Source organism: Myiozetetes cayanensis, unplaced genomic scaffold, assembly GCF_022539395.1.
Source record: "Myiozetetes cayanensis isolate MyiCay16 unplaced genomic scaffold, myiCay2020 scf1, whole genome shotgun sequence".
In the NCBI taxonomy this organism is placed as follows: Eukaryota; Metazoa; Chordata; class Aves; order Passeriformes; family Tyrannidae; genus Myiozetetes; species Myiozetetes cayanensis.
The window spans coordinates 50,509,478-50,536,657 of record NW_026086604.1 but is presented as its reverse complement, the minus strand read 5'-3'; the positions used below and the strand labels follow the sequence as shown (position 1 = coordinate 50,536,657).

General features: G+C 43.2%; 1 protein-coding gene across 3 annotated transcripts; it reads right to left on the bottom strand.

The window, feature by feature from the left end:
* Positions 1–3,106: 3,106 nt before the first annotated feature.
* On the bottom strand, positions 3,107–26,929 carry TWSG1 (twisted gastrulation BMP signaling modulator 1). Of its 3 annotated transcripts, none has more exons than XM_050315832.1 (5): positions 26,787–26,929; positions 24,588–24,753; positions 17,242–17,341; positions 13,168–13,434; positions 3,107–5,604 (listed from the first exon to the last, which is right to left on the bottom strand). In XM_050315832.1, exons 2-5 carry the CDS (start codon positions 24,708–24,710, stop codon positions 5,423–5,425), a joined length of 672 nt encoding a protein of 223 aa, XP_050171789.1. In that variant the 5' UTR covers positions 24,711–24,753; positions 26,787–26,929; the 3' UTR covers positions 3,107–5,422. The 3 variants fall into 3 exon arrangements, with proteins under 3 accessions (XP_050171789.1, XP_050171797.1, XP_050171779.1); XM_050315840.1 differs by lacking the exon at positions 26,787–26,929 and adding an exon at positions 26,413–26,534; XM_050315822.1 differs by lacking the exon at positions 26,787–26,929 and adding an exon at positions 25,036–25,225.
* Between the last annotated feature and the right edge of the window lie 251 nt (positions 26,930–27,180).

Below are 27,180 nucleotides of genomic sequence, written 5' to 3'. Positions count from 1 at the left end.
CTATACCAATTTACTGCCGTGTAAAACACATTTGGATGATTTCTGACTTACAAAACTTACTGAGGTCTCAGGCCAACTTACATAGACCCAGGCACTTTCTTAAACCCTCCACATGCCCCACATTCATTCAGTAAATTCCTACTGCTTTAAGAACAAAATGAAACAAAGATTCAGAGGCAGCAAGCTCTCTGCTTTGAAATTCAGTCTCACCTGAGCCTCATAAACACAATAAAATAGTAATGGAGGGGAACTTTAGAAACCATTTAGTCAGTGAAAAAAAGGGAAAAGGCATAGCTGTGTTAATGAATAATTCCTTCCTCCTTCTACAACTTCAAGAAAGCCAGTCTGCGGTTGAGTTTGTCTTAGAAAGATGGGAGTCTACGTGGGCTGTACCATTCTGGGATAAACTTTAGATATGCTGTGTAATTCTCATGAGCAATAAAGGAATACACAGCAGTCATAAAGGAACTAGCTGGCCTCATACAGAAACAAATATGTGAAACAAGAGCCTGAATATACATCAGGAAACCTAGAAGTAGTAAATGTAGTAGTTAATGCCTTTGTGGGGAAAAAGTATGATGTTTGTAGAAAGTACCAAAGAGCAGAAGAGAGCCAAAGTGTATGATGCTGAACTCTGCCTAAAGTACCCTCATGGGCAGTACTAGGGAGTCACAGAATCATAGAATCACAGAACGGTGTGGGTTGGAAGGGACCTTAAAGGTCACCTTGTTCCAACCCCCCTCTGCCATGGGCAGGGACATCTTCCATTAGAACAGGTTGCTTAAAGACAAATAATTCCAAGTCCTCTGCAGTAGGAAGAAAATTTATAAATACTTAAGCAATGAAGAGGATATAAGAAAACTTGGGTCTTGGCCACTCTTACATCGTAGATAGATTTGTCTGAAAGGGATTTGCTCTGTTCCGTGCAACGTTTTGTACCCAAGTATGTTTTCCCGTGTGAGTAGCACAAACTTTAATGATGTACTGGTTATTTGGTGAGAGATATCGTGCCAAGAGAATGTGGCAAATCTTGATACAAGTGCTTCCTTTGTAGAACCCAACAGATAGTGCGATCAGCAAAATGTTAGGTTCTCTGATCAACACTCCTCTCCACGAGCACAAAGGAGCCCAGTGGCACAATGGCAGATGGGGGAACTCCAGTACAGTACCCAGAGAAATGATCTCCTCCCAGGACTGTCCCAGGACATCAAAAGCCCCATGGCCAGCAGGTCGAAGAAGGGGATTCTGCCCCTCTACTCTGCCTTGGTGAGACCTGACCTGGAGTGCTGCATCCCCCTGTGGGGTCCCCAGCACAAGAAAGAAATGAACCTGTTGGAGCAAGTCCGTAGGAGGCCACCAAGATGATCATAGGATGGAGCATCTCTCCCACAAGGATGAGAGATCTGGGTTTGTTAAGCCTGGAAAAGAGAAGGCTCGGGTGACCTCATGGTGGACTTCCAGTATCTGAAGGGAGCCTATGAGAAAGATGGACAGAGACTTTTTACAAGGGCATGTAGTGTCAGAACAGGGGGGAATGGATTCAAACTAAAAGACAGTAGGTTTAAATTAGATATGAGGAGGAAGGTCTTTGCTGTGAGGGTGGTGAAGCACTGGAACAGGTTGCCCAGAGAAGCTGTGGATGCCCCATCCAAGGAGATATTCAAAGCCAGGCTGGATGGAGCTCTGAGCAAGCTGGTCTAGTGCAAGATGTCCCTGCCCATGGAGGAAGGGTTGGAACTAGGTGATCTTTAAGGTCCCTTCCAACCCAAATTATTCTATGAATCTGTGATTCTATGACAGCCATCACTGTGAATTATGTGGGTTACTACCTACAGGAGTACGACACTCCTGGGACATAGGGGAAGAGCATTTTGTGATGGCACAAGACCAAAGGCAAGGAAAGGGAGGTTTGTCTGGGGAGTAACAAAGGTGGAGAAAAAGGGGGATAAGATAAAAGAGGCTGGTCAGCTGTAAGTATGTTGATGGTCAGTAACACTTGTTTGGCAGTGCCCTGCAGGTACCTCATCACCATGGTCTGTCCGGTCTTCTCATTAAACTCTTGCTGGGTGCCAAGTCCTCATGCTCTGCCCATGAAGGTGTAAGTCCAGCCATCAGAGAGGGGACCACAAGCCATGGGGCTGGAGAGACTGGAGCGTGTCCGTGGTGCGTGGGTCTGTGTGTCCATGCACATTGCAATTACCAGCAAACACCAAGGCACACGAGCCAGCAGGATGAGGTGCTGCAGGGCAGCCAGAGTTTTGGGAGGGATACTGGAGTGATCAAAGATATATTATTAAAGATACAAGCAGGTGTAGTTAAATTTATTTTTAAAGTACTAGATGTGAAATCCATTAAGTGTAGTAAAAGCAAGCCAGGAACCCTAAGAAATTACAGAAAAGCGATGTCACATTAGGGCCACTGTACTCATTTTCTGCACAATGTCAATGCTTCTGAAATTTTAGAGCAAAAGGTGCCTGTGAGGAAAAACAAAACAAAGAAACCCCAACAAACCAAACCCAAAGCAACTGAACAAAAAACTTTCTTTACTTTTAGAGAAACAACAAAAGGCCTTCAACCCCTTTTCAGTCAGACCCCCAACACACTAGGGACTAGTATAACTCCTTACTGTATGAATTCCCTTTTTGCTTCCCTTTACATTCAGTGATTTACAATTCTGTCCCAAAGAACAGTGATAAAAATGTCCAGTGCTTTACCTGGAGAACATTCCTAGCTAAAAAAAGTTTTTAAAACACGTTCTTAAGTGTTCTAAATTACTTATGTAGGTGATGGTTTTCTGGTATCCAGATGCAGGTGAAATAATAGGCCCCAAAATAAATTATGATTTTTCCTGCAAAATGGGTAAGACTAAATAAATAACTTTCCCAAAGCTGTTAGATTTGTCAGAAAGAACATTCTGAGTATTAATAAAATTGTATTTTATTCATTTATGTACAGAAAAAAACCTTGAAGCTAAACTTTTAGGTATGGGAAAAAAACTGTTGAAGAGTTAATTCTCTGTATTATTTCATCCATCTAAGCAGTAACTTTTATAATATGCTTCCTGGTAGTATTTCCTTGAGAAAATAATGAGAAAAAAGCCCACAAGAACCAGTAATGTCTTTTTTATTAAAATACCTCTTAAAATACTTATCGTCATAAAATACATCGAGTGTTGTTGCTGTATGACATTTGTGTACACACAACACTTGCAGCAAACTCTAGACAGCATCAGGAATTACAAAAATAAGGCAAGCCCCAGAAGGTGTGCATCCTCACTACCTCCTCTGAGGCCACTCCACAGATAACCGTGTTTACATTTTTATGCCGTTCCCCACAGCGTTTCCTGGACACCTGTTGGGTCAGTCCTCCCGTCCCTCCCGCTCCCCTTGACTTGACCTCACAGTGAAGTTCTGGTGATGAAAATGGAGGCGGTGTCAGAGCCGTGGGGCAGCAGGTGCTGACAGAGACATCAGCGCTGTTTCTCCCCCAAGAAGATTTTGAGCTACCACAGTATTCCAAATAATTTAGGACTGCAAAAATCTGGAGCATGCTAATGACCTGCAGCAATGCTTGCTTACTATGTGTCTCCTATCTCGGTCAGGAATGATGATGCATCACCCTCCAGCTACAAACAGTCACAGCTACTCTAACGTATTCTTCTCCATCCATTTTAAGAAACTCTAGCAGAAGAAAAGATAACATGAATTGTCAAATATAGGAAGAACAACTCCTCCATGATAAGCTAAGTTTTTCTCTTCACTTCTATGACTTTTTATCACTTAATTGCAAGTTTAAAGTACAAAGACATTCCATTATCCACTAGTTCAAAACAATAAACATTCACCTTTCAAGTACTTCTTTATAGCTGAAAAAGACACTGAAGAAAGTAACATTATTTAACAAGAGTAGGTTTTTATTATTATTATTATTACTTCATCTTATTGAAAGAACTGTATAATGCGAAAAATTGAAAAAACCCAAACATTCAGGCAAACTTTTCAACAAAATAAATGTAAAATGACTGCTTTCATTTGTACATGGTACAGATAGACAGGTGCGACTAGAAAACAGTTTAATCCCTCTAGACTGAGGTTAGTGAGAGAAAGATGAATAGTCAAATTCTTTTTTGTATGTGCATATGCATATATGCATAAAAAAAATTCAAGGAGTTAAAACCCACATCATTATAAATACCAAAAGCTGATCATTAACTACTCGTAGACTTTATTCTTGTACTTAGTACCATCATCAGTGGAGCCCTTAACTGGGTCATAGTAACCCCTACGTAACTGTCAACATATAAAAACTTTTACTTAGAAAAATGGACAATGTTCTTAACTCAGAACATTCTAACTTTGCCTTTGCAGACGCATATTCCCTTCTTCATTGACAAGATTTCGGGGGGGGGAAAGAAAATTAATAATAGTGTTTGGGAATAAATATTCTCAGCAAACTACTAAAAGGGCACATCTTTGCTGCCAGCTGCTGAGCTGTAACACTTGCTCATTCATGCAATTTCATACTTCTTTATTCCTTCAGTCATTAAATCCATCATAACCTTTCATGTTTCCTTTACTGGACTGAACGTTCAGGGAGTAAGCAACCCTAGAGAACAGTGCAAAAGGCAGGAGATGCAACTGCACTTAACAGCTTTATTTTGGGATCTAAGAGAAGACTGAAAAAATTACTTTGTTTGACACATAAATAATGCAACCTAGGCCCAAATTACTTGGAATAGCAGGGCAAATGAAACTTGGAAGAAAAGTGTCCCTACATAGTGTTTTGTTGGGCAGCCCTTCTAAGAAGTTAGGATTTTATCCATGACAGCCCATGCATTGAAGAGAAAGCATGAATTTTACTTTTTCCCCAAATACCACTTTCACAATAGAAAGCAAAGCTCAAAAACTGGAAGGTCATAAAGTTAAAAAGCAAAACTAGAAACCAACCCCCCAAAAAAGAGTCCCTAAAGAACAGCCCCCCCTCCTCCAACCTAGCAGACATTTATTTACTTGTTGAACTTAGATAATGGAAATCTCATTACCATATTCTTAAGGTTTCCCTACTCTAACCTACAAGATATATTCTGAAAACCAGTATAGTCAATACTTTCAAATCAAAGGAAAACAATCAGAACAGCAATGATGAGCATGACTGTACCATTCGAGCAGAAATAAAGAAAAATAAGTTTAAAAAATAATGTTTAAACATCTACTAGTTAGCCTTGTTTATGTGAATTAAAACTAAAAAAAAAGAAAATAGAAAAAAAAAAGTTTTCAGATTTTATACATCTTTTTCTTATAACCAGGTGCATATTATTGCAACCAGCAGGCACTCCACCAAAACGCGGTATTTGCAATCCCCGACTCTTTAACTGAGAGAGATTACTTTGGCCTTAGTATTGCTATATTACAATTTTCCTGCTTCAAAACATGCAGTTCATACATTTTACAGTTTTGCTGCCATAGTCGATGCATTCTGGCCCGATACACTCACAGCAGGCGTTGTGAAACCACCGGTATTTGGAAGCTCCCATGGACTCACAAGAGATCTTGCACTGATGTATTGACATGCAGTCATCAAAATACACCACAGTACACATGTGTTCTAAACCAAGAGGGGGGAAAAATTTGATTTAAAAGGTCTTAAAATATTTTTAAAGGTTACTTAAAAGTTAATTAAATGCGCAGCTTTAGAAGTAGGATTGCAAATCAGCATGACTATGAGGCATAAGGGAAAAAAAGGTGACAGTAAAAGCAGAGAGGAGAGGCAGAGAGTCAAGGTACAGTCTATCAACTTCAAATTTTCAGCATCTACAACTCAACCTGTTGTCTGTTCTCCCTCTTTTTCTTAATTCTACAGTCACAGGCAAGAATGTTTTTGTGTTTTGTCCTCCAGTTTTGAGGGATGCCTTCCAAAGCATAAGGATGGGCTATGCCAAAATAAGAAGCAGGCATGTGTCCACTGAACGTAATATGCTTCCACGAAAAACCTCAGGTTTAGGTAAGTTATTTAAAGAGCATCAAAACCCGCTTATTTAGGTATAAATATTTCCTCCTCCCCCCTCCAAACTCCACAATATTCTTCAGCCATATTAAACCACAAGTTGGAGATTCCTGTTTTCCTCAACCTGAAACTGCACACTTTTTTCTTTTTTTTAGCAACACCACCAGCTTTACTAAGATTAAGAAACCCCTTCTGCCTAAGTGTTGACTTCATGCTTTTAACATCCATGCAATTACTTGAAATGCCATGAAGTTTGGTGTTGCAACCTCAAACTGGAGCTGAGGACTTCACCACAATTATAAAACAAAAACACTCCCCCCCCCCACTCCAGTCTTCTTCCAATTCTCCATGCTGAGCAACTTTCTACCAACTTTCTTCATGAAAGCTCTGAAGGTGAGGTCTAAAGCTGAGCTGAGGTCAGGAAGGCCTCCATCACCTTACAAATCATCAGAGCTGTGCCATCAGTTTCCCCAGTAACAACAATCTCCATGGTACCCATGCTGTTTTGGGCACCTGACAAGGGACAACGCAACATACAGAGGAGCAGCACAATGTACCCAACAGCTTTTCTGTGGATGCATCCTCCTCCTTGACATCTGGAAACCCTGCCTACCCTTTTCAGAACTGTCACTTGTTAAAGACATGTATGAGGGAACTCTGACCACTGTCAAACTAGTTTGCTACTACCAAAACAGCTGCAAGAGGGTCAGAGGATGTGCTGCCAGCCCGCTGAAAGCAACAGAGTATTCACTGCCTTCATCAGGCTCCAAACTGATATACACATCTTGCAGACACCACATACAATGCAACAGCCAATAGGGATCTTAGGGAGGAAATGCAGAACCATGGCTGAAGCAGTTTCTGCTCCCAGAAAAGCTGTGCTGCAAGTAAAGCTGCAGTTGTCCAAGAAACCTTGCAGTACCTGAAATACTGCTGAGAAATGTCAATAAATTGCACTGTGGCTGTCTAAGTCCTGTCCCATTCTTGGCACTTCTTCTTCTATAAGCCTTTATAATAAAGCCTGAGGCATAGAAACCAGAGGAAGAGAGTTTTCAGAGAACAAAACCTCTGCCTAAAACCAACCAACATATCTACAGTTTCAAGTAAGTAAAATGTATTCACAAAGGGGAGGACAAAAGAGCTAAATAGAAGCATATGCTAAGGTACCACGTGCGATAGGAATACACCTCAAACACTCAGCCAAAGCTGAAACATAGCAGGGAGATGCAGCCACCACACCCAGAGGCCAGACAGCAGCTCCATCTTTTATAGAGAATGCACAAGGACTTGGCAATGTTTCATCACCAGTGGCAAAAAGTGCAGATTGCCAGGGTCCCAAGGAGGAGCACACACCACCCATTCCCAGGAGGCCCAGACATTCCCAGGTGTCTGTTCCCCTCACTCCTCAGAGGAAGTTTTCAGTGGAAGGGTAGGGGTGAGAAAGTGGAGGCAAGTCTCCAGGCAGCATTCCTCATGTCCCATCAGTCATCCAGTTCAGTGCTGAGGTGCAAGCACAGGAACCTTACAGAAGCCTCTCTAGGACATTACTCCTATAATTTATACCCTCTTGCTTAATCTCTATTCACTCTTTTGATATATTTTTAATATTTCTCTACTGAAACCTTAGTACCTTATTACCTTAATATACCTTACTATGTATGCCATATGTAGAGTCAGTCTTAGAAGGTGTCAGCTGGAGGCACAGAGCCTCTGCCTCCAAACAGGCAATCCTGGCTAATCCAGAAAGATTTCTTCCTGCAAAATCAGCTCTTGAGATGCCATCTCCACCTGACTGACCTAGACTCTGGATCAGCCTGGGAAGGCAAAATGACTCACAGCTATCTCTGGATAGCAGTGATAACAGCTCTTTAAAGGAAGCAGAGTCCTCTCCAAAGGGTTGCCAGAACTGCCCACTGCTATGTATTGATCACTGCACTCCAGCTTGCAACACACAAAGGAAAGCCCATGGGAGGTCAGGAAAGCTGTGCAGACTGAGGTGTGAGAGCTGCTTCCAGAACTTACAGGCTGTCTTCATACCAGAAAACGTGCATTTCCCTCTGTGTAGGGAGACATTTGTGTTCACCTTCACTTCAGCCTCATCTGTGACAGCCTCACCAGGGTTAGCACCAGTTGAGAAGTCGTGGTGAAGCCCAGCTCATCAGCTAATGCCTGCTGAAACTTGAAATAAACTTCCTGGGTAAGAAGAGCCTGCGATTTCCAGGATGTGAAGATCAATGGCACTGAACTGAGAGACTGAAGATGTCTCTCACAGTAAAGGAGGCCGGAGGAGCAGCAGCACCTGGCCCACAACTCTGACAAAACTAGGTGACATCAGTCAGAGAGACACTTCAGAGAGCAGTCTCATAAACCGCTCTCACAGGACCAAAACAGGAACCAAAGCCAGAACTCTGCCTTATTACAGTGGCAGCAGCAACCAAGGACATTAATCTTGACTGACTGGAGAGTGGAGAAGAAAGTTTATTTCCACCTGCACACAAGCCAAGAAGATTAGGTCCTAGAGGACCAGTATAAAAACACTGTGAAGGGGAGAGAGTAGACTGTACGTGGCAGACCAGAGCCAGCAGTAGGCCTGTCTGGTTCCCAGTACCTCTTGTGAGCAGCTGGAGGACATGCTCCAGTATATGCTACCAAACTGTTTCTGAAGTCTCACTCACTGAGAGACTTGCCAGTCAGACTGAACGAGTCAGATTGGCCAGGGTGAACTTTGTTCATCATGGGACACTCCTGGTCCCCTCCTCAGCAGCCTCTGTGTCCATGCAGAGGCAGAATTACTGAAAGCTGTAGAGTTCCTGATCTCAAGCATTAAATTCCACTTTATGGACTAAAGAAACAGAGTTACACAGGGGAAAAAATACATACCTGCAGGTTCAGCTGCGATCAGAGAGTGTTTAAACTGTTTCACAACCAAATTAGGGACTCATCACTTGGCTCCCTCAGCGTAGATAAAAACAATGTTACTTAGTGCAGTAACAGCTTTCTCATTTGCGATTTGCCAATTTTCACACACCAAGGGCCACAAACTACTAGTGTGGGGAGAGAGAAGGATGCAGCAGCAAACTTTTTTTTCCAAAACATGCATTTCTCAATCTTTTTCCCCTCAAGATTGATACTCAGTGAAGGGTTGTGTAGGAGAAAAAACAATCAAGTCTAAATTAAAAACGACCAGAAGAAACTATCAGGCTTTGCTAAAAAACTGTCTGTATTGGTGTAATATGGAGGAATCTAGCAACTCAGAGAATACAAAACAATTCAGTTATTGTAAGTTAAGGAGAAATGCCTGCCTACAGGTTGAACAAACCTTCCCAGTGAATGACAATTCACTTGCTGTATGTGACCTTTTCAAGATAAGCATGCTATGTAACTTCAGCTGTCTGCTCGCTGGTCAGTTTATTGGTAGCTCTAAAAGTTGTTTAAAAAAGGTATCCATCCAGCTGTCATACCATTTTATCATAGAACGACCTGAGTTGGAATGGACCTTAGAGAACATCTAGTTGCCTTCCATGGCAAGGGACATCTTCCACTAAAAAAAACCCAGCAACTAGTCAAGTGCAGTAGTGGGAAGGGGGGAAGGAGAAAATGAGGAGATCAATCTGTAACTGACTATGAACAATCGACTGAGATAACCCACTACCTTCGAACAAGTCAATTTTATGTCAATCAGAACTTATAAAAAGAAAAACTTCTACAGAGGTAGATACCACTTTACTTTACTTTACTCTATGTGGCTTGCACTGGAGGGAAGCAGAAATGCAGAGCAGACACTATCCTCTGTGTCATCAAGCAGTGTAAGTCAGAAACCCTTAATTACAACACAGATTTCGCTTCATCAATTGCCAAAAGATTATCTAGTTCCCCTCTCTCTCGCCAACATCCTGTCATCATCTGAAACAACTAAGCTTATTTAAACATCTGAATTCACACTTCAGAGCTCTGAGGGTATCAGCTAAAAGTAAAGCAAAATGAATAAAGTACAAATGTAGCTCTGCATTAATACTCATCACAATCCTCTCTGAAGTAGTGGTGCAAGTGCCAGAAACATGTGATACGAAGAACTACAGCAGCTCCAGCAGCGCACGCATGACTGTGGCAGCTAAAACATTAAAGGCAACTCACGGGAGGAAAGGGAAGACACTCATTAAGAAAATAACGGGGAAGTTCAAAGTCTGGTGGCTGGGCTCACAGTAGGCTGGGGTGAGAAACAAAAGCTTTATATCTCACCGCCCCCCTCCTCCTGGATCTACAGACACCCTCTGAGGGCTGGTGCCTTCACACCACTCAGGCACAGATTTCATGGATTCCCGTGGCTGGTGCTGCTTTTCCTGGCACTCACCCAGAACTGCATTGAGCAAGTCTGGCACCCTGGGCAGGCTTGATGGCAATCCCTGCATGAACGCGTGCCGAAATTAAAATCAGAGCTGCGTTACACAACGTGTGACGAGGGGTACTTGTAAGCAGAACCTTTCCAAATTTGGGGATGTATTCTAGAAAACAGTACAGAGACTACTGTCCCCCTTCCAAAATCTACCTCTGATTAGCCCCTCTCCCTTTACAGGCCACACAATAGGCTGCTGCCAGCACACCATGTTGCAGTGAAGCATGCGAGGAGCCACAGAAGAACCACAAAATGGAGGAGGCACAGCACTGTAAAGAAAACACAAGGCATCTGTGTTTCTGCTCACAGGAATATTCTTTCAAATCCCTGACTGTCACAGCCCTGAAGACAACTGCTGAGCAAGTCACCTTAAGGACTTCTCCCTTTGCAAGATCGGCCTTTAAGCAGCACTTCTGAGGAGAAGGAAAGGTTAAAGAGATGGTCTGTTTCTCCCACTGCAGGGTATGCTTAAATTTACTGCCACTAAGCACACACACATGCACAGACCCACCCTCTCTTCCAGTGGTACTTCCAACATTTACTAGCTTGTTAAACCACAGCGACCCAGCTGTGTGACTGAACTTTGCATGAGCAGAAGCCATCAGGCTTCAGCAGCTCCCTTGCTGTGCCCATGCTCACAAGGCTCTTTACCCTCTGACCTACTACCCCTCCACCTTTTAATTACTGCTTCCCCAATGAACTCAACAACACTGTATTAAAAACAATGCCACCCCATGGCTCACATAACACTCAACACAATTCCCCAGTTGTCTGGTGTCCACCATAATAAACATTAAACTGACCAAGCCAGGAGCTAATTTTTCTTTACACCTTCTCTGTTCTCAATGCTCATATCATCCATGTTTTTATAAGCAAAGTTTAATACAACTTGTGAGAAAGCAGGGCACTACAAAGTTATCTACGTTGTGACCAAGAAAAGAGACTCCTCGATAAGTTTACAAATTTAGATACTCAAAGTATAGGATGTGGAAAGTAATTTTCTACCTTTTCCAGTTCTTCACTGGTCACTAAGATGGAGGAGGCAAAGCCAGTGATTACAAGAACAGCTCTGACATTTCTGTTTTAAGTTTCTGCTGAGGCCTGAAAGCCAGTGGCATTTGTTAACTATTTCCAAATATAACTAAATATAGCTGTTGTTTTTGGACTGTCATCATTCCAGCAAAAGCTCTCTCAGCCTAATCTCTAATATATTCTCAGTAAATGAAATGAGAGACTTTTGACTAAGAAAAAACTGCAGTGTTATGTATTTGTGTTGTTAAACTCAAAACTGCTCCACACCCTTGAGATGCAATTCAAATTCCAAGTTTAATCCAAAACTATCATTAGCCCATCCTGTTGGTATGGTAGTAAAGGACAGCCATCTGGGCTGCAGTACCTAAGTAGAGTGGGATATATTCAAGACTGTACTAAACATAATTTTTTTTCCCAAGTATGATTTACAACTTTAGGTACTGCAGTGTTTGCTCACAGGGCTTTTTGAGGCTTGCTGTTTTACACGGCTTTTTACATCACTCTCCAATAATGGTGAGCAAGCATTTTAATAACATCAAAGACATATGAATGAGATCCTTTCTGACCATCTGGTTTACCAGTTCTGGAATTAATTTATATTTCTAACGTGCCTTAACCAAAGGAAATTAGAGAAGTTGCCATTAGGGTTCCGTTTAATCAAGAGCAGTCCTACTCAGAAACACAACTGGGTCAAAGGTTCACCTCGGCATGGAAAAGCAGCGTGTCCATCAATTAGGGCATCTTTTATTGATAGGATAAAAGAGCCATCCCAACTGCAACATATGGGGTTATGAACATTTAAAGTGTGTGTTGGGAAGGAAGCAAAGCATTAATTGCACTAATAAAACAAATCAGATGCTCTTTTCTCCCTGTGAAGCAGCAATTTCACTATAAACTGTTTATGAGATTCTTTCAAGTGTGATGTAATTATTTGCAGGGAAACATGTTTCAGGTTCAGTATGGAAACCAAGAAACAGAGTATTTTTCTCAAGCCACCTTTCACACTACCTCAGACTTCTCATCTTCCCCCTCAGCAAACACTATTCTGAAGTCTGTCCTCTAAGCTGAAGGTAAGAATATAAGAAACTTCATACAGAATAAGAGGTATGAGTCTGTAAATTGACCCCCCCACACCAAATTGCTTATTTTCAATACAGTCTGTCACTTATCCTTCCTCAGTCTTTTTTATCTTACTTAGGTTTACTATTAATCCTGCATTTTGTACAAACCATCCTTCTAAAGATTTCAAGTTATGCCAGCTCAGGTGAAAGAAATGAACAACTACTCCAGAGAGCCACATGCCATAAGCTGTTATTTGTCAAACCTCTGAAGCCAGGTTGCAGTTGCCTGCCTCTGCACTGACACGTGCTTTGGATTTAGGTTCTGGTCTGTCCCATCTCCTAAGATACAGGTAACTGTGTCCAGGTCAAGGAACGTACCCTGGCAGTGCACACAAAGTAACATGAACAAGTTGCCTCACACCACAGGAGGAAATACAGAGATAAACTCACGTGGTTCAGTGTCTCCTAAGATCATCACTGACTTTAACACTGTCTTCCATGTTCCTCAACATGTTGCCTCGCTCCTTTTGTTACGCTATCCTCAAAATTAGGCTGAATCTTTCACACATTTTTATGGGAAAAGAAGAAGTGAGCACAGAGAAGCACAGAATATGCACCGAGAAGGCTCCTGGAAGAGACGAGAGGACATGCTAGGAATTTAGACACTACACTCATTACCTTTGTCACTAGAGTAAGGTGTGTGGACATTGTTGTTTGGAACAGAGACATTCTGATGCTGTGGCTGATTCACTGTTTCTAAAAAAGAAACGAGGTTCTCGTGGTGCGACAGTTCTTCTGCCACAGGGAAGGAAACAATATTCCAGTTCAGCTGAGTATCCCCTTCTGTCAGTGCCCGGAAAAGGGAAGGAATTGGTTCATGCAGCTCCTCAACAGTGCTCTTGGATGTTGGTGGTGTGTCGCTGTAATTGCGAGGATTGCACATACCTGCAGATGAACAAAAAAGGAGGTTACATGAAACTCCCTAACCTCTTATTCTTTAAACAGGCAGGAGTATTTAGAAAATTAAAATTGCCTTTTTTTTTTTTTCTCTGAACAGAACAGAACAGAACAGAACAGAATCCTTTCATATATATCCCAATAGCAGAAAACCACCAAATACAGCAGGATGAACTTCCCATAACGGCAGGTTTCAGATCTCTCAGACTTCCACAAAACACACCTGTGACCTGTGAAAAGAAAAACCTCTTCTAAAAAGCACTCTGCTCCCCTTTTAGTGCTAGCATTACAGCTTAGAAAATAAAGAGTTCAATGGAAGGTTTGTTTTCCCTGGGAGGAGAGACAAAGCACAGTATAATCAATCCCAGCATAAATCTGGAATGAAAGCTTAGGACTGAACAAAGGTAGTATCTTGACACGTCTTGAGGTACATGAAGCTTTTGATCACAATTCAAGTATTCCATCTCATCTGCCGCAGCAGTGCACTAGATCTTTTTAGTCGTCTGCCAGAGATGCAAAGATCACTATCAGGAGGGAGCACGAGTCTGAATTACTTTACCTGTGTAGAGACAGCTGAGATGAACCTCGTTTTGCTACTTATCTGGAGGGGTCACTACAGGCAAAATGCATATTTCCAGGTTACCTCTTCCTTATTTTTCAATGTCTTCTGCAGTCTCTTTTTTGAAACCTTGTAATCTTTTCTTTGTTTTGCCAATTTCTACAAAATGTTTTTACAATTTGCAATGCTAGTGCAGGTTTTTCATTAACCATTCAAACACTAATATGTATCACTAGCAAGGAAACTGAAGGATATCTTGATTTAATCAAAATATTGAAACAACAAGGATTAAAAAGAAAAGTTGTATCTGCATAGGTCCTTAAGCTCAGGAGCCATAAAACACTCTTAGAAGTCACCTGGCAAGAGACAGACAAATCCATTTTCCTCATGTATTCTCATCTGGATATTGTTTTGGGTATTTTCTCAGACACAGTTATAGACAGCTACAGCTGCAAAGCACACCAATTCTTGAAGTGTAAAAGTGATATGGGACATAAATGTTCAAAGTCTACCTCCCCACACAACCAGAGAAACACCTCCTACACCACAGACCCACTAGGACTCCAGCTTCAGAAATAATTGTGTTTGACTAGAGCCTTATACAAACCCACAATCTTCTCAACCTAAGTAGGTGGATTTCCATAATGAACAAAGCAGAGGGAAGTTTGTTCATGATGATTAGCACGAGATCTGGCAAATCTTAAGCAAGTGGTTAGCATTACCAGCGTTTAATAATAGGAACACCATGAGACAGTCTGCTCCTACAAAAAGGTGAGCCAAGTACTGGGTAGGAAAAAAAATAAGCCTCCCTTCCAAACAACATCAGGTCACACTAAAAAATAATTCCACTTACACAAACTTCCTACTGTAAATGATTATTTTCCTACCCCTCTCAACTAGGTTTGTTCTTCATGGACCTTACTGGACTTATTGCTTTAACAAAAAAATTTCTATCCCCGCATTATCACCTTTTAGTAAGCACTAATATTAACCATATTTTAGTAGGCACTGTATTAATCATATAATTCTAATAAAGGATGCCCACTTGAAAATCAATTAAGAAGCTACCAAAGCAGGTAAGAGTTTTGTACAGATATATCGAGGGATGTATAATTTAGTTGTGTCATTGTATTAATGCTGAGAAATAGAAACCAGTGGTGAGCCCTTCTAGAGGCTCCTCCTGTCAGATTGGATTCAGAAAATGAATTTAATTGGTAAGAGGGACACACAGGGGGAAAAAATATCCTGCAGAACGTGTACAAGTTGGTGTGCATATCAATACAGTACAAAAATATTATCTTAAGATGGCACCAAGAAACTATCACTCATAGTTTAATGGGTAAATGCTCATCCACAAATATCCTTCCCTCTTACTGTTTTTAAAAGCATTTTATTATAAGAGTCATATTTTTATATAGGACTTATAAAATAGTAGCTTTGGCTAAAATGAAAATAAAGTTTAACTTATGAGCAACTGGTAAGGATGAAACATGTCTACACTACTGCTTTGGAATGGATGAGAAGATGCAGAAATGGGCTACTGAAATGATGGAAGCAGACAGGCCTTTACAAGAGGGACTAGAAGAGCTTAACTCAAAGGAAAGAGAGCTGTTGCTGTTCCCCCTCCTCCAGTATCTTTTCCCTTGTTCGAGAAGGGAGAGAACATCCACACAAAATATTGGGGCATCAACTGAGCATCTCTAAAGTTAGTGCTGGAGGGTGGGATGTAATTCTTGACCTCAGGGCAGACATGACCTGAAACACATGAAAATCTATCTGCTTTTACATTAGACATGATCAGCTTATAAAGAAACTTAAATATCAGCTCAAGTATCATCAGAGAACTGTCTCTAAGAGGCCAGGTACGGCATGCTTTCCTGTTTGCTTATTTGAATAAGGCTACAGCAAGGATGACCCTACACTCAAGAGGAATAGGATCATGCCATAGAAACAACAAGATCTGAGCCACCCACAGAACCGTCAGGAGATGGTTTAGTTTATTTAGTACTGTGAAATGGAACCTGAAACCTTGAGGAAGAGCAGCAGAACGGTGAGCCATCTGCAGGTTTATAAAAAAAAGTTTGTGTGTGGACTTCACCTTTTTACATCATAATCCCAAGAGGTAAGTTCTTCCTCTCCCTAGAGACTGGCACATTGTGCCTTGCTTTCTACAGCAGATGATGGTTCTGTACCAAGGAAATAAGCTACTATCTGACTCCTCACCCCACTGCTTACTGAAGGACAGTGAAGCAAAGCTAAGCTAGCCAGAACCAAGCAAAAAAAGGATGTCAGAAAGCAGATTCACATCATACTGTAACAGGAGAAGCAATGGACTGCACTGAAAATGGGCCTTTTGGCACTAATAACCTTCATGAGCTCAGAGAAAGCCCACCAAGAAAAGCTGAGAGCAGGAACAACACTCAAGATGCACTTGCAAATTCAATCCGTTTTGAATTGCCACCTTGAGGAAACTACACAGTGCCTGCTTCGTGGGGTTGGAAGTGGGGTTGTGAAGGTTTCTACCTGCAAAGTGTATTGACAGGTACTGCCCAGGGTCAGTTTTAGGTTTGAGCTGGGACTTGTAGTAAATAGGCACAGCCAAGTGTTGTCAGCATTCTTGAAAAAAAGACCTCTTTGTGGAGGGTAAAAAAGAAGCAGACAAGGTCTTACTGTAGGACTAGATGACAGTCTTAACAACAACACGTTGCTACTAACAGGTGGTGTTCAGAGTGTCCATTTGCAAGTGGATGCTGCTCCTGCTTAAGGAGACTGTATGTTCTCTCTTTTGATTTAAATATAACTAAAGCTTCTTCCTCCTCTGGTTGCTGTAAGTCTTCCTGTGATGCCATTCAAAATCCTGGCTTCCATGAAAGAAATGCATCTTGAGTGTTGTACCTGCTCTCAGCTTTTCTTGGTGGTCTTTCTCTGAATTCATGAAGGTTATTAGTGTCAAAATGCCCATCTTCTTGTTAGACAGACTGTCAGCTATGATGACATTAACCAGGCAAAACCTGGACTACTGCCACTTCCCACTCCATAGAGCAGATACAGCCTTCAAATGTTAGGTCTCCACAGTAATTTATTCTGTACCCACAAAATGAGCTGTAAAATGCTTAAAGCACAGATGCTGTCACAATGTTTTACTTCTATTTTAAGACTGTGAGCTCAGCGTGTGGCAGGAGAAACCAACGTAAAAAAAAAAAAAGAAGAAAATTTAGGGAAAAAAGCAAACTTACCAACGCAGTCACAGCACTCATCCCAGAGTGTGCCCAGGCAGAGCATGCACTCCTTACAGCAGGAACAGTTCCCTTCCCCAGGGCGGCACTGACACAGCTCCTGGAAACAACAGGCACCCATTACGCTGCAGCAATCCCAGATGTAAAATAACTACACAACAGAGCAATTCTTCCTCAAGCCGCAACTCAAATTACGGCATTAAAAAAGCTTAGTGCACTAATGCAGTGAGTAAATGGTAAACCAGCTCCAGCCAAAGAGCCGATCTGCGTCTACAAAAGGATCTTTTGCAAGTTTGCCTTTTTCTTTTTTTAATAGGTAACATTCTGAAGACAAATCTGAAGTCAGCACTTAAAAGAGAAAAAAATCCTATTCATGGGAAAGGTGTGTGCCCTTCTGTGTATGCCTGAATCTACAAATTCTTTGGATGTTCTTCCCATCACAGCTGGAAATTCCAAGAGGGGTGTTTCTTTTTATATAAATAGTGAGCCCACATTATAATTTAGTCAAAAAAGAAAGTTACTACAAGCCACACGTGCATACTCAGGATACACACGATTTCTATCATCCCACCTATGCATGGATTCTAAAGGGAACTTAACCACTTAAGTTGTCTGACATTGGGATTTTCTGTATCTCTGAATGCCTGTTACACATTGCTCTCCGTTTGCAATATTAGTGACCAGATTACTCCTGTCCCAGGTCCAGCTAATTCATTCTTGCTATTATGAAAACAACCCTATGCTTCCTCCCCTCAAATCGACACCTTGGAATACTTCCAAGACTTCTGGAGACTCTAGAAAGCGAAGTGGCATACACACGTATTTTCCTTTAATTTTCTTCTATTAAGCTAAAGAGATGGAAAAGGCACGGAAGCAAAAAGACATCTTCATACTACCTAAACCCAAAGGCACTGGTTTAGCAGTCCTGCTGGTGACATACACTGGTGAACCTCAAAGCATGGAAATAGCCTACATGGATAAAGGAAATCTAAAAACCAGGCAGTCTCCCTCCCTCTAGCTCAAATCCATACTAGTAATTCCAGTTAGGCCAAAAGACTGTGGCTACATGACAATAATTCACATGCTTGAACTACATCATAGTGCGAAACACGGACAGCCAAGAAAGTCACTTTGGTTGTCCTGTCTAAGAATTTGGTTTTGATGACGTCTGTCTAACTATCACGTTACACATCGTTGGTGAGAAAACAAAATCCCATTACTGGAAACACTGACCATGGGATCCTTCCCACCCCTGGCTTTACTGGAAGGGCCATCAGCAAATCTCTGCTAAGCACCAGGCTGGGGAGAAGACGATGCCCATCCCCACTCTTTGATCCCGTTCTCCAGAGACAGGGGAGGGGACACACTGCAGTGTGGTCAGGAGACGCACATGGGCAGGAGGGAAGGGCAGGAAAGTGGTTTGGTTTGAAATTCTCCTATCCTGGAGTCACCACCCATGGTTCCACCTCTGGCAACCACAGCTGAGTCAGGGACACCACTCCTTGCAGGCAGACACCCACATCACCCGTTAAGTGAGGGTTTTTCTTGAAGCACCTTGGGAAGAAGCTGATGGGACAAAATTCCCTTTTTTAAATAATTCTTTGCTCACTATTGTTAATAAGCATCAGGTAGCAGAGAGAGGAGGCACATTTATCCAAGTGTCAGGAGTACGTTTGCTGGGCGAGGAATGGCACAGATATGCACCTGACCATGTACGACCCCTGTTCTCTCTTTACTCTGCAAAACTGGCAACTGCAAATATCTGGGGCCTGTTGAGCTGCACAGGGATCATCCCTTGCTCATACCAACTCACAGGGACCCACAGAAGACCGAGAAGCATTTCAGAGGGCGAGGCCAGAAGTCTGGGGACAGGCCTTCAGAATACAGCAAAGGAAGCTGCAAAGGCTCCCAGTTCTGGATTAAAACTGAACCAACAGCAAAACGTGCTGCAGACATGCTACAATTTGCTAATGCAGTATAAATCCATTGATTCCTTATTATTCCACTCACTTCACCCCAGATCCCAAATCTTCTTGAAGCCAGAAAAGAAACAAAATTCATCAACTATTGCTTATGCTACGTAATGCTGAGAAACAATGTCACCTTCACAGCTGAATGTGAATTGTTTGCCCTGCTGACTGATCAAGACTGAACTCCTGCTCCACACACATTTCTGCAACATGCAGCCCTCATAAGTATTGAATTTGTACTTACAGAGAGGAAAACTACCAAGGTTTTTTAATTTTTCATCCTCAAAATTTATGAATGGCACCTATGACTATGCTGTTTCCAAGAGAAAGATGAAAACCAGGCTCATTAATAACATATACACATTTTTCCACATGAGGAAACACCACAAACTTAGGAAGATGACTTATGTGAATGAATGATGCATTTCTAAAATATTTATCTTACCATTCAATAAACAGATTGTGTCAGCCTTCAGAATAAAAAGCCTGAATAAAACAACTTTAAAAATAACCATAAGTACTGTTACCTTGGCCAGAGAATAATATTAATATATATTAGAATTAAAAATATCCTATTTATTTATTCTTCAACAGTAAAACCAGGCAAACAACTTTATACTTATTAAAACCACCAACAAGCCAGTACGTGAGAGGAGGCAATTCTCCGTAAACTATTACATGTAACATATGAATTGAAGCCAGAAAATTCACTAAACTTGTTTCAGTTTTATAGAATAGTGTTCTCAGAGAATGAAATGTAACTTTAATTCTGCACTTGCAACTTATTAACAAAAAATTCTGCTTAGCATCTGTACCTGTAAGCACTACCTTGGGGATAGTGTCATTACACCTACCAGTATTTTAACAAGTTTGTTTTTATAGGAAGGGCTTATGAGCAATGTAAGTTTTAAAGGTGTTTGGTTTTGGTTTTTTTTTTTTAATTCTTAATTATTTATTTCAGACTTGGAGGGAGATCAGGAAAGAACAACCTAAATAATTAGTCTTCCACCTCTTCAGGGCAATAACTATGTTTTTTTCATATATGTATTTGCACATACATCTTTTCTTTAACCACTTTTGAGTCCTTCTGCCTGACTCATCCACACTGGATACTGGTACAGGACACATCTTTTTAAAAGAATGCTTACATGAGACGTGGGTGAAGAGAGGCAGAATGAGAAACGTTCCTTGTTGATAGCTGAGGGTGGTGAGGCGTCAGTGGAAGAAAATATTACTCATAAGTCAGCTTGGCAAATTCCCAAGCTGAACCACTGAAGGTGCATTGGAGAATCTATTTTGCTAGGCAAGAAATAAGCCTCACAGTCTAAAAATACATCATTAAATAGGAAGCAGGCATGTTTGTACAATAAATATACTTCTGCTCCAGAGAGCAAACAAAGATTTTTCCAACATATTTAGCATCTGCATTTTTTTCAAAGCTTTCTTGGAATGACAGAGACTATTTTCCTGGTGCAGGGAGAAGCAGGACCTGAAGGCATTGGAAATATCTCTGCAAACTGGAAGGGGGAGTGCAAGAAAAAGAGCTAGCTTTTTTTTCCTAGAACAGTTTAATAACAGAAAATCTCCTGGAAGCAAACCAGCCAGAGCTGTTTTGTTAACCCAACTGCGTTACGTACCACAGCTACAGCATACTCGCTGAAAGCAGTTTTTAGATGCCTAAGCCCTGAAGTTAAGGAGTGGCATTTGTTTCATACCACAGGGCTAAAAAGTCTTGGAAAGCCTTTCAGGCTGACAAGTTTGTACACACGATTAACAGGAGGCAGAGAAGACAGAGACAAAAAGAGTTTCTAAATCGGAACAACATCAGCTGAGGCAGCCGCAGGTACGCGGCATTCGGGAGAGAAAACCTGGCAAAACAACCCCTCCTTAGAAGGGTCGGAAATCCATGCCTGAATTGTAGCACCCTCTGTTTCCTACACACAGCAGTGGTTTAAAGAACTGCTGCAGATGAGACAGCAAAGCTCAGCTTCCTGCCCAGCACGGACATCCCACACCAGCCTGGCAGCTCTGTGCCCCAAGAACCAACCTGGGACTCGCCTCAAACCCCTTTGCTATGAGCAATTGTGGGAACGTCCCATCCCAGAGGTTTCTGCCTTCAAGGATTTCCTCCATGTTGCGAGGACACAACATACGCCTCCGCTCCGCCCAGCGAGTGTAACTGGCCTTTTCATCTCCTCCACACATGGAAACATCGAAACAACCCACGCTTGCAAGTCAACAACAGATGTGCCACAGTAAATACTGCACCATGCACATTGTGTGCAGCCAGGGCTTGGTGGCCCACCTGGAAAGCAAGGCAACAGCCATTTACTGACTCCAACGCCCTGATCCCATCTTCACAGGAAGGAGCTATGTCCAGAGCCTTCAAAGCAACTAACTTTGTGGACCCAACTCACTACACTCCCAAGCCTTCTCACAACTCCTTCAATAACTACAGGAAACCACAGAGTTTCTTTGTGAAGGCTGAACTTATGAGAGAGATGCCTCAAGCTATTTTCTTACAGTTCCTTGCTAATAGAAAAAAGAGAAGCACCAATGAAGCTGGAGCCTCAAGATGTAAAGGGAAAGCTGAACCCATGTGAGTTGTTGATCTCATGCGCTGTTCTGGATCTAACAAAATAAATATTTATGTAGGGACCACCCTTCAGCAGAGCAGCTCTTAAGGAGTGGCAGTAATGACTGTACTGACTTCTAGCCATGCTGGCAAAAATATTTATGTTAACTGTATGCTTTTTGAGAGAGCAGGTCTCTTGTCTCATTATGTCTCCAGGACAGGGAGCCTTGCTTTCTACACACAGATGCAGATGACAAACATTCACAGTTTGTTTGGTTCCCCAGTTGTCCCCAAGTGACATTATCTTGGTTTCAAGAAACTGATTTTGCTTGATCAGTGTTAAGAGTCAGTGAAGGAAAAATGTCATGTGATAGTCAAGAAACCTCACTAAACACAGTATTTTGGTTTTAAGTTCAGATTTTTCCAGAAGAGTTTAGAGGGGGAAAAATACATAGATATAGTGTACTTGCATACTTCTCCAGGAAATAATATGCATTTCAAATACCAGTGCAGTGCTTCTGCCACAACAGTGCTGAAGATTTAAAACAAACAAAAAAACAAACAAAAACAAGAAGAAAGATGACAATTGCTTTAAGTCAAAGCTTTAGGATACTTCATATCCACAATCAGACTTGTCTGACCTGATCTGTTCTTCTATAAAAAATGAATACTGACTGGTAAGTCAGGCCCGTTTGCAGGAAGACAGCAGCCAGATGGTGGAACCGAACAGCGTAATTTCCTCTGCAATTGCACACAACTCACATGGCCCAGGCTACTTCAGGGTCTCAGAGAATTGCATGGGATTTGGATTTTAGGGAAATGCTTTAAAAAGGACTCCACATCACCTATGTAAAGTAAGAGAGAACACACCTACCACAAGTAAAGCAGTTCAGTGGTCTCTCTGCACGCACAGAGATGTCACAGAGATGCCAACATAATCCAAGGAAAGCACAGTTGTGTGATCCACCTCCATGCAGTGCTGAGTCTCAGCAATTTATTGACAGCTGAGGAAGGACTCCAGTAGCACTAACTCCACTCCTCCTGGGCCGAACTTTATTCAGACTAGCTAATAAAAATAAAGTCTAAATGCTGTCTATCTCAAGCGCGACTGGATAAAAGATGGTTACTTGGGAAGGAGATGTCTGTGCTTCCATGGATGGTGGACTCCATCACCGGCACCAGAAAAGGAGACACTACATCTTCCTTGTTCTCCCCTTTGCTTACACAAAAATAAGTAGCAGACCAACAGCTTCCAGGACCAAAATCCAGCATCTGGACCAACAGCTTTCCCCTGAATCAACAAATCTGTAGCATTTACTATTAAAGTAAATTTGTACATCCAATGTACAGATGTGTACAAAAATGTACATCCAATGCCCCAATTAGTATGGTACTTCTTAAAGATTTCAATCCTAGAAGTGATTTAAAAAAATGCAAGAGAAGGGACTTATAAGCACATCAGTTTGTCACGTTGCACAACGTCCAAGCCACCAATAAAACCACTGGTGTTCTGCTTCAGAGGGCAAAAATCAGAAGACTCGTTTCTTGCTCCTGTATTTAACAGCTCCCCAGACTGTGGTGGGGCTAGAAGAAGCAGGAATTTTTTTTATTAATTTTTAAAGCAATGACAGTGCAGAAGCCAGAGAGTTCAGCCTACAGTCAGTCTTTGTTCGACAGGATGGATTTGTGAATCTATCAAGTATTTTTATTTGTAAACCAGACAAATTTTAAACGGAAGTCAGTAAAATGAAGTAAACATGGAAATGCCTCAGGCCACTTCTGAGCCTCTTTTCGGGTTGTGACCATGCATTTACAGTAAGCATTTGCACATTACTGCCATATGACATTTGTGCTCTCTGCTGTTGCTTTTCCAATCTACAAAGAGGCAGAAGGAAACAGTTTCTTTCAAAGAAGCTGCAGCTGACCACATGAAGCCTCCTTCTTTTTTTCAATCTGGAGTCAAGAAGAGTTCTCTATATACCATTTATAAATAAATACTTGGTAGTTACCAGAACTGCTTGCCACTTTGCTGGAAAAGGCCCTTTTGCTCTGCTGCACACCATACCTCTTAACTTCTGCTCTAAGAAGAACAACCTGGTCTCAGTCTCTTTCTTTCACTGCAGACAGCAGTGTAAGTCAAAAGCAGCATCTGGATTTGAGTTTAACATCCATTTCCTACCAGTTCAACTTATAAGTATTTGGCTCGGTTTTTAGGCATCTTTTAATTGACTGTACAAACCTGATGTTATAGAGAGGATCAGGCATCAACTCCTGACCCTCTGCCTGAGATTTAAGAAAGTGGACAAATTGCAAATTAGGGGGAACATCTCAGACAGATATGGGAAGACTGTAAGCTTTGAACATTTTCACTCCTGGTATTGCAGATATCTTCTTAAAAAATGACTGTTGCCCACAGCAACCCTTCTAATAAAGTATCTGTTTCAAATTGCTGCTTGTTTATAATAATCACTAATAAAGAAGAAAGAGACTGAAAACTAACACTGTAACTCGTAGTGTCTTCTACACAATAACCCAGCAACCATTATCCTCAGCTTGAAAAGGTTTCCATTATAAAAAAGACACATGCCCATATAAACATGCACTTGGTATCATCTATCTCTATAGAATAAATGGTTGTTAACCTGCATTTTATATGGACAAGAGACAAAATTAACTTCTTTAAAGAGACATTAATTAATATAAAATACCAGTTATTTGTATCACTGGATCTTTTCAAGACAAAGCTTCAGAACTGTTTCTTGAACGCCACTCGAAAGCCAAGAAAGGAAACATGACCTTACCTGTATCAGGCATTTACTGACGTCACTGGCACAGAGAGCCTTATTGCAGCCTGTTGATGACTGGATCCACAGCAGGAAGAGAAGGACAGTGACCGTGGGCGCCGTGACGTACTGTGACCTCATGTTTCCTGCAGGTGAGCAGTTTCCACAAGTACTTGAACCAGCACTGAAATAAAAACCAGCAACTGAAAAGGCTATTGGAACACAAGTTAAATCCTACTTCCCTTCCCCCTGCCTTGCAATTCCTTCAATAACGATGAATATTTTAGAAGAAGGTCAAATTGGAGTGCTTAACCACAAACCCAGCCCCTCCTCCTCCAGCTAACTTGTTAATTAAAAGCTTTCTGCTATTGCACCTTTGGATTGCAATTGCAATAAATTTAAGGTGAACAATCTCAAGTTAGCAAAGCAGTGATGATAAAAAAATGCCTCAGATGAGAAAACCCACCAATGAAGACCTAATTCTGTAAACACCTGAAGTAGACAGATTGGTTTCACATAGTATCTCCTCAGGCTGCAGGTACACACAGGTGTCTAGGACCAAAGACATACAGCAACGTTTTACAACAAGGTAAGTTGCCCTGTGATCTTTAATGCAGACAGGCAGCTGTTTTATCACTGACAGTTAGATGTCACACAGGCTTTCAACTCAATCAAAAACTTGTTAACTTCTCTTTTTTTTTCCCTTAAAAAATACAGACACCAACATTAAAAAAGGAAAAAGTACCAGACACGTTGAACAACACAACTATCAAGAGCCACGCGAGTGACTGAAGCCAACCCGAGACAACGAGCATCTGCTACTTCAAACAGACAGAGGAACGGGGTTTGTTCAAAGCATTCCACCTTTCTTGCTTTGTGAAATCCCAGCCTGTCGGCAGGTGGTATTTGTGACAAACGTATCACGATTAGCAGTGTGCCACTGAGTTTTTCCTTGTGCTTAGCATTTGAACTCAGTCAAAAGAGGACCCTATTGCATTAGGCACTGTACCAATATATAATAAAAGGCAGCCCATGTTTGGGCAAGCTTACAGTGAGCCTGTATTGTTCTCCTAAGAGAGAAAAAATGCTAATGGGGCACTGGATTTCTTTCTTTTCGTATCTAGAAATGTTTTTCTGTTTTATGAATTAAAAAAAAAAACCCAACAATTGCTCAGTGAGCAATATCCAAACACAAAAAAAGTAGAAAATCAAGCCCACACGTAAAGAAGGCACGATCTGCACATTAAAGGCCTGTGTTCTATTAGTCTTTCTTGCAATGGTTATTAAACGCCTCTGAACCTCGCTGTGCTGGGCACACCGCCATCTGTACCCAAGCAGGACCGTGGGGGAGCCCCCTGCAAGAGCCAGGGGCACGCACGGAGAACACGGGATCTTTCCCCTCAGCTGGGGCTCACCGCTCACCCTCCCAGCTACCCGGAGCCAAGAAAGTTTCCTTTCAGCTGGAGCCGCCGGCCCAGACCAGGCGGGTGCCCCATCCCGGCGGGCCGGCCGGGCGCGGGAGCCAAGGCAAGCACGCTGCCTGGCGAGAGGAGGGATCCCGGCGTGCTCCCCCGCATCCCGCGCTGCGTCACATAAAGGGTCCGGCGGAGCGGGGCCGGAGCGATGCCCTGTCCCCGCTGTGCACCCACCCGCTCGGATGCTCTGCCGCCCCCGGAGCCCCCTCCCCGGCCTCGCCCCGCCGCTCCGGTCCCGTTTCACCCACTGCCGCTTTCCCAGACTTTTATCCGGCGTGGCGTCCCCCCGGAGCGGGACCCCCGCCGGCCGCCCCTCCTCTCCCCGCAGCCCGTTCCGGCGGCACCGGCTCAGCATCGCTCTCCCTCACCGCCGGGGTGGAAAACAGCCGAAAACCCCCCTCCGGCCGATCGACCCGCGCTCGGCTCCCGAGAGGCCCGGGCCCCAAAGATGGCACTGCCAGGGGCCGGGAGGCCGGTGACAGGGAGTGGGATGCGGGAGAGCACCCCCCGCCGAAGCGGCCCGGAGCAGGCGGGGCCCCGCAAGGGGAGTGGGTCTCCTCCTCCTCCTCCTCCTCCGGCGGGCAAGCAGGCGGGCAGGCAGCAGGGCGGCCGCGCCGAGCCGCACCGAAACTTTCCTGCCACAAAGCAGCAGCCACGGCTTCACAGCCTCCTCCTCCTCCTCCTCCCCGGCCGAAGGCTCCATCCCCCCGCGCCCCCCGCCTGCCCCCTCGGCGGCGCTCACCGGGCGGTGCCGCGGGCCGGGCACCCCGCGCTCCGCAGGCGGCTCTCGCTGCTCCGGAGGCGGCGGCGGCGGCAGCAACCCCGCGGCTCGTCCCACTGCTCCCCCCTCGGCCGCAGGCAGCGCGGAGGCGGCGGCCTCGCATCATCGCCCCGCCTCGGGGCACCGTCAGGCGCCGGGACCCTCCCCCCGGGACCCTCCGCCCCGGCGGGCGGCGGCTGCGCGGAGCCGGGCGGGAGGAGGAGGAGGAGGAAGAGGAGGAGGAGGAGGCAGGGTCCGGTGGATGGAACTGCGCGCCAGACCGTGTCTAGCGGGACGGGATCGGGGTGGGGGGCACGGCCAGGCGCCTGCCTGCGGAGGGGCTTCTTCCCGGCAGAACAACCCCCCGCAATCCGAG

Bases quoted from the DNA above. Each gene is read 5' to 3' on its own strand.
- TWSG1 (XM_050315832.1), bottom strand. From the start codon at position 24,710: ATGAGGTCACAGTACGTCACGGCGCCCACGGTCACTGTCCTTCTCTTC. The intron at 13,435-17,241 runs GTAAGTTTGCTT...GTTCATCTGCAG, and splicing joins TGAGTGCTGTGACTGCGTTG to GTATGTGCAATCCTCGCAAT. The intron at 5,605-13,167 runs GTAATGAGTGTA...CTCTTGGTTTAG, and splicing joins ACCTTACTCTAGTGACAAAG to AACACATGTGTACTGTGGTG.